Source organism: Oratosquilla oratoria, chromosome 32 (assembly GCF_046742065.1).
Source record: "Oratosquilla oratoria isolate Oo_2021 chromosome 32, ASM4674206v1, whole genome shotgun sequence".
Taxonomy (NCBI): Eukaryota; Metazoa; Arthropoda; class Malacostraca; order Stomatopoda; family Squillidae; genus Oratosquilla; species Oratosquilla oratoria.
Window position 1 is genome coordinate 35,852,267 of NC_134808.1, and position 8,152 is coordinate 35,860,418.

Below are 8,152 nucleotides of genomic sequence, written 5' to 3' on the forward strand. Positions count from 1 at the left end.
AACAGCGGGTCACCATAAATGGAATAAAATCTAGGTGGGGCAATGTTACTAGCGGGGTCCCACGGGGCTCGGTTTTGGGTCCCTTGTTGTTCATTATGTATATAAACGACTTAGACGAAGCGTTAAATAGTGATGTTAGTAAGTTTGCGGACGACACTAATATAGGACGCCTAATTAAGTCAGGAGACGACGCCCAGATTCTGCAGGATGATCTTAATAAACTGCTAACATGGTCGGTGAAATGGCAAATGAACTTCAATATCTCTTAGTGTAGCGTATTAAACGTAGGGCTACACAACCCCAAAAATAGATACAACTTAGATAACACGTTTTTAGTAAAATCTGAGTGCCAGAGGGATTTGAGAGTTCTGGTGAGTCCGGATCTTAAAACTAGGAAGCTGTGCATTAGCGCCAGAAATAAAGCTAACAGAGCATTAGGCTTCATTGCTAGGACGGTAATGAATAGAAGTGCAGAGGTAATTATTAAACTCTACCTAGCGATAGTTAGACCCATCATTGACTATGCGGTACAGTTTTGGTCTCTGTCCTACAAAATGGACATCATTTCACTAGAATCAGTACAGAGAAGAATGACCAAATTGATACAAGGACTCGGAAATTTGCCTTACGAGGAGAGGCTTAGGCACCTAAACTTACACTCTCTGGAAAGACGCAGAGTGCGGGGTGATCTAATAGAAGTGTTCAAGTGGATCGAAGGCTATAACAAGGGTGATGCAAACAAGGTCATCATAATAAAACAACAGGGTAGGACTCGCAGTAATGGGTATAAGCTGGAAAAATTTAGATTTAAGAAGGAAATAGGCAAGAATTGGTTTACTAATAGGGTGGTCGATGAATGGAATAAGCTTAGTAACTATGTAGTAAACGCTGAAACTCTCAGTTGTTTTAAAAAACGATTAGACAACTTTATGGATGGGGATGACAGGTGGTGATGGATACGGAGCTGCCTAGTGTAGGCCTTATGGTCTTTTGCAGTCTCCTTTATTCTTATGTTATGTTCTTATATGAAACTCATTGTCAGGTAAGAAATTGGTTGACCTGAAGATACAAAGCTCAGTTATATTTTATTCGGGCAGGAATATGTGCTTGAAACTCTCGCGTTGTAGACGTTCTCAAGGTTACCTCTACCTCGTTTAACGATGCAGTAGTAGTCTGCCATAAATAGGTCTTGAGGTCTTGCTGGTGCCTCCCGACTTACTCGTCACTTACTGCCCCTAAGTTCTCAGGAAATTTAATCTATCAATAAGTATGATAGTAATTGGATAAGTAAATAAATAGACAAAGAGATAAATAAGTGAATTAATAGATAAAGGCAAATATAAATAAAAATTAATGTATAAATGATAAAGAAAAATTAAGAAAAATAAATTGAATAATTAGTTAATAGGTAAAGCACTAAGTAAATGAATATATAAATAAATAGATAAATGAATAAATAGATGTAAAAACACAAATAAGTAAATAAGTATATAAATAAATGAATAATGATTTACCTATTTTGAAATAACTTGTAATTCATGAGAAATTTTATTGCAGCGGCATTGTCAGCTGTCCAGTCTCAATCAAAATACTGCGGTAAGTATAAGAGAAACTATTTTTGGATAAATTATAATCATGATGTCTGCGGATATATACAATATATTCATATATGGTCACATGTGCCCATATTGTGTCCGTACCTCCTAGTCGCAAGTTCGAGTCCCGCACTCCTTTCCGATTGGCAGCAGTGATTGTTACTTGCCCACATACCCCATACAGTACAAAAGGCCAGGGTGACATCTTTGGTCGCAGCTACGTGCCTCCTGGCGTAGGCTCCTTATCTTTCTCCGTCAGAATGGCCAGAGCTTTATGAAATGATCTTAGGCGATAAAGTTCGAACCGAATCATAATGATGACGGACAATATTTCTATTATAGATTTCTAAGTATGGAAGAAGTATAAACTATGTTGTAAAGTTTTTACAAAAAAAAAAAAAAAAAATCCACCCAACAAGAAAACAATTGTTTTACTGGGCTCTTTTACACACTTACTGTATTTTTCCCTATTGGACAAAGAGAAAGTAATGCTAAGCAAATTGAAAGAACAGAAATCAAGAACAAGATAGCTCCATTAAAGAGTCTGTATTTTACTATAAAACACCAGATTCCCTTGACATTTTTAACAGATTATTTATTTCTTGTTCAAAATTCTTTATCACAGGCAACGAGAAGTGTCCGACATTCTACAAGCAAGTGGGCAGCAACTGTGTCTACGTTTCTAGCAAGACGAAGCTGAACTGGCAGGAGGCGAGGGAGACGTGCCATAGTATTGACGGCGAGCTTCTGACTCTCCCTGATGCAAATTCTTTGAGGGAAATCACATTACACCTGCAAGTCTTAGGTAAAGGTTTCTAGTATGATCTCTTCTCAAGTCGAATTACAAGTAATTCAGATTCCATATATATACTCCTTTTTCAAACCCAGCTATCCTTCTCAGCTCACGTTTCTCACTCTATCCACACTAGAGACACCTACCATACCTCTTAGGCATTTCATCTCAAATACGTTAAAGTCTTCCTCTCTTCCTCTCTTTTTCTCTTAAGTTCCATGTTTCTCCTCCATAAAGTACTGTCGGCACAATCACCCCTTCATACAATCTTCTCCTCTCATCCATTCACAACTGTCTTTTTCTCGTTACACTTTTCAATCCCCCAAAGAATTTACTTGCTTTTCTCAATGTACATTTTACCTCCACCTCCACTTCTCCCTTTCCCGCCACATTCGCCCCCATATATCTAAAGCTATTTACTTCCTCCAGCCTCTCTCTCTAAATACTCACTTCCATTTTCATGCCATCCTCTCCCCTTGTACATCTCATCACCTTACTTTTACTAACATTTTTCTTCAACTGCCTTCTTTCGAATACCTTTCCAAACTCCGTCACTAATTTCCTTAATCCTTCCTATGATCCTGCTACAAGCACAGTGTCATCAGCAAACAGCAACTGGCTTAACTCTCATTTTCATTTTTCTCCATTACCTTTAACCATCTCCAATTCCTGGCCCATTACCTTATATTTACCTCACGCACCACCCCATCCATGTATAAATTTGTCAGCCATGGTGACATAACACAACCCTGGCAAAGTCCCACCTTTATCATAAACCACTCTATCTCTCCATATTTAATTCTAACACAGGCTCTACTAGTCTCGTCAAATCGCTTGATTGCTCTTAACAGCTTTCCTCCTATCCCATATATCTGCAATACCTCAAATGGTGCCTTCATGTCTACCCTGCCATAAGCACTGTCTAAATTCATAAAGGTCCAAAAAACGTCCTTAACTTTTCCTAGAGCTTTCTTACATATTTAACTTACCCCAAAAATCTGATCCACGCAACTTATACCAAAGCGGTTACTCACAAATTACTCCTTATGTTCCTTTCCTAATCGTCTCAATCAAAAGCTTCCCAACTACACTCAACAAAACTATACCTCTGAAACTATTACACTCACACTTGTCTCCTTTTCAGTATTCTGGCACTCTACCCTCTTTTAGACAATCATTAAACAACCTCACCAGCCACGATGCCATCAGTGTATCTCCCACTTATAGACACTCCGCATGAAACCCATCCAAACCAGATGCCCTATCTACACTCATAATTTTCATAACTGCTTTCATCTCATCTTATTTCTCTTCCATTTTTCTCATTCATCACTTTCACTTTCTTAGTGCATCTCACTAAAATTACCTTTCCCTCCCTATCCACTTTCACATATAGCAACTCCCTAAAATATTTTGCCCAATCTTCCTCTTACTGCCGTCTCTTACATTATCATCTCTCCATCTGCACCTTTTACCTTTTTTTTTTACTTGATTCGTCTCCCCTCCCTCTCTTAATTTCCTTCAATAACATCTTATCATTTTAATTTTTTTCATACTCTTACACCAGTTAACGTCTGCTATCCTTTTTGCCTCCTTTGTCTTATGCTTTACCTTTCTTCTCTTTTCTTTATACCTCTTATATGATTCTCTCGTCCTATTCTGCAACCAATCCGTAAAAGCTCGTATGTTCTTTTCTACATCTTTCTTTGCTTCATCCCACCAGTCTTCCTTATTCCACACACCATCTTTCCACACCTTAAGACTCCCTCCTTATAACGTCCCCATTCCTCCACCACTCCTAGTTCTACTCTATCCTTCACTCCCTCCCACTCATCTCTTAGGATCTTCTTGTACTCCTTCTCCGTTTCTTTTTTATTTAAGTAGTTAACTCTAAGCACCTCACTACCTTCTCTCCATTTCCTCTCACTCCATTTATTCTCCAGTCTCAATTTAACTTCCACCAAAATATTGATCTGATATTCCTCCACTCTCTCCCGTAAGAACATGTACATCCAAAACTTTTCCTCCTCTTCTCCTGGATTCTATCTTATAAGACAGTGTTGCACTGTAAAATATTCATTTAACTACTTCAGGAGTATTTAGATATGTCGGTACAGCTTTTATTTTCCCAATCTAGGAGTATCCAAAGAGCACTTTTGGATTGGTGCCTACGACATCGGGTACGAAGGAATCTGGCGCTGGATCAAAGACAAATCGGACGTATCTATGGGCACTCCCTTCTGGGTATGGAAACCTGCTGGGCATGAACCCGGAGGGGGAGAGAAGCAGAACTGTGGATTTCTAGATAAGAATTACGGAGGTTGTATGAATGATTCAGAATGTCATAGAGAGTTCTATTATATTTGTGAATATGTGGGCAAATAAACAAAGTGTGGAAGTAGGGTGAGCGATATACCACAATCTCATTAATCCATTTGGTATCAGATAGGTTAAATTTTGTACAACACTTTGTTGGACTGAAAGGACAATGGTGGTTTCTTTATTTGTCTTTATTCTAAGAACACCTATCTATAAAAAAGCTCATACGAATTTACTATTGTAATGCTCAAGGTCTCATTATGCTTACTTTTCAATATCAATTATCTTACTTTTTTGTAACGTTCTAAGTAAGGAAATAAAGATATTGAAAGTCCAGTTTATATACAAATGTACAATTCTACTCAAAATATTCTTTAGCCTAACTTATTTTTTTCTTTAGTTAGAAAACATTTCTAATGAACATAAAAATGAAAACACACACAAAACGTTCTATTTAGCATCAGCGTATCGAAAGAACAGGCTTCTCATGGAACACACGCTTACACACACATACACATACGTTGTATATATATATATATATATATATATATATATATATGTATATATATATGTATATGTATGTATATATATATATCATATATATATATATATGTGTATATATATATATGTATATATATGTATATGTATGTATATATATATATGTATATTTATATATATATAATATGTATATATATATATATATATATATATATATAGATATACATATATATACATACATACATAGCATGGTTTCTCCAAGGGTAAGTCATGTGTGACTAATCGTCTATCCTTTTACACTAAAGTGTATAAGGTGTCAGATAGAAATGATAATTATGATGTTATTTACCTTAACTTTAGCAAAGCGTTCGACAAGGTGCCACACCAGAGACTAATGTATAAAATCGAAGCCCATGGCATAGGAGGAAAAGTGTTAGAATGGATTAGAGCTTGGATTAGCAACAGAAAACAGCGGGTCACCATAAATGGAGTAAAATCTAGGTGGGGCAATGTTACTAGTGGGGTCCCCCAGGGCTCGGTTTTGGGTCCCTTGTTGTTCATTATGTATATAAACGACTTAGACGGATGGTACAGATAGTAATGTTAGTAATTTTATGGACGACAATAGAATAGGACGCCAAATTAGGCCAGGAGACGACGCAGAGATTCTGCAGGATGATTTTAACAATTTGTTTACATGGTCGGGGAAATGCAAATATACTTCAATGTCTCTATGTGTAGTTTATTAAATGTAGGGATACACAACCCTGAAAATAGATAAGCTTAGATAACACGCTTTTAGAGAAAACTGAGTGCGAGAGAGACCTGGGAATTCTTGTGAGTCCGGACCTTAAAAACAGGAAACAGTGCTTTAGCGCCAGGAATAAAGCTAAGAGAGCATTAGGTTTCATTGCTAGGACGATAACTAATAGAAGTGCAGAGGTAATTATCAAACTCTGTCTAGCGAAAGTTAGACCCATCCTTGACTATGCGGCACAGTTTTGGTCTCCGTCCTACAGAATGGACATCAATTCACTAGAATCAGTACATAGAAGAATGACCAAAATGATACATGGACTCAGAAATTTGCCTTACGAAGAGAGGCTTAGGCACCTTAACTTACACTCTCTGGAAAGACGGCGAGTGCGGGATGATCTAATAGAGGTGATCAAGTGGATCAAAGGCTCTATCAAATGGGATGCAAACAAGGTCATCATATAAAAAAAACAGGGCAGGACTCGCAGTAATGAATTTAAGCTGGGCAAATTTAGATTTATGAAGGAAATAGGTAAGAATTGGTTTACTAATAGGGTGGTCGACGAATGGAATAGACTTAGTAACCATTTAGTAACCGCTGAAACAATCAGTTGTTTTAAAAAACGATTAGACAACTTTATGGATAGGGATGATAGGCCTTATGGTCTCTTGCAGTCTCCTTCATTATTATGTTCTTATGTATGTTCTTATGTTCATATATGTATATATAAATAAATATATATATATATATATATATATATATATATATATATAAATGTGTGTGTGTGTGTGTGTGTGTGTGTGTGTGTGTGTGTGTGTGTGTGTGTGTGTGTGTGTGTGTGTGTGTGTGTGTGTGTGTGTGTGTGTGTGTGTGTGTGTGTGTGTGTGTGTGTGTGTGTGTGTGTGTGTGTGTCTGTGTGTGTGGGTGTGTCTGTGTGTGTGTTTGTGTGGGTGTGTGTGTGTGTGTGTGTGTGTGTGTGTGTGTGTGTGTGTGTGTGTGTGTGTGTGTGTGTGTGTGTGTGTGTGTGTGTGTGTGTGTGTGTGTGTGTGTGTGTGTGTGTGTGTGTGTGTGTGTGTGTGTGTGTGTGTGTGTGTGTGTGTGTGTGTGTTTGTGTGTGTGTGTGTGTGTGTGTATGTGTGTGTGTGTGGTGTATGTCTGTGTGTGTGTGTGTATTTACCTAGTTGTATTTACCTAGTTGTATTTTACGGGAAGGGGAGTTATGCTCGTAGGATCCCGTCTTCATATCTCATTTTATCTAAACTACTTTTAAATTCATGTATTGTTTTTGCACACACCACTTTCACATCTAACTTGTTCCAACTGTCTATTACTCTGTGAGGAAAGCTGTTCCTTTTCATATCTCTTCTATAGCTGTCTTTCTTGATTTTCTTTCCGTGTCCTCTTGTATTTCTATCACCCCATTTTATTAGATCCTATCAATAATTTCTATGCCTTTCAAGATTCTGTAAATAGCTATCAAATCTCCTCTCTCTCTTCTTTGCTCTAGTGTCTGTAGTTCAAGTTTTGCTAGTCTCTCTTCATATGATAGTTTTGAGAGTGTTGGTGCCAATTTTGTAATTGCTCTTCGTATTCTTTCAAGTTTTGTTTTCCTTTTTTTTTTTTTTTTTTGTACTTGGTGACCACATCGTTGCTGCATATTCCAAGCTTGGTCTTATCAAATTGATTAGTTCTTCACAATTTCTTCATCTAGGTATGAAAATGCCACTTTGATTGTTCTTATTAGATTATAAGTTTCTCCAAAAATCTTATTTATTTGTTTCTCAGGTGACATAGTATTCATAATAATGACTCCCAGGTCCTTCTCATTTTCAACTTCTTTATTCCTTCTTCTCCTAACTTATATGATCTTATTTCTTCTTCTTTATTTTTTTTTCAAAATTTGATTATACTACACTTTTTAGTATTGAGCTCCATCTCCCACTTCCTACTCCATTCCCATACTTTATTGAGATCACTCTGTAGTGACTTACAATCTTCTTCCGTGTTCACTTTTTTAACAGTTTTGCATCATCTGCAAAGAAGCTCATATGACTTTAAATTTCTGCTTCCATATAATTAATATGTATAGCAAACATTATTGGGGCCAGAACTGTTCTTTGGGGAACACCACTTATTACTTCATCCCAATTTGAGTGTTTGTCTCTTATTACTACTCTCATTTTTTTTCTT

General features: G+C 37.0%; 1 protein-coding gene across 2 annotated transcripts in view; it reads left to right on the top strand.

The window, feature by feature from the left end:
• LOC143017442 (perlucin-like protein) overlaps positions 1–5,208 on the top strand; it is an 8,564-nt gene extending 3,356 nt beyond the window's left edge. For both annotated transcript variants that reach the window (XM_076172185.1, XM_076172186.1), the window contains exons 3-5: positions 1,558–1,596; positions 2,221–2,400; positions 4,526–5,208. In XM_076172185.1, coding sequence (XP_076028300.1) covers positions 1,558–1,596; positions 2,221–2,400; positions 4,526–4,773 — 467 coding nt within the window. In that variant the 3' untranslated portion in view covers positions 4,774–5,208. The remainder of the gene's footprint in view (positions 1–1,557; positions 1,597–2,220; positions 2,401–4,525) is intronic.
• Positions 5,209–8,152: the final 2,944 nt, after the last annotated feature.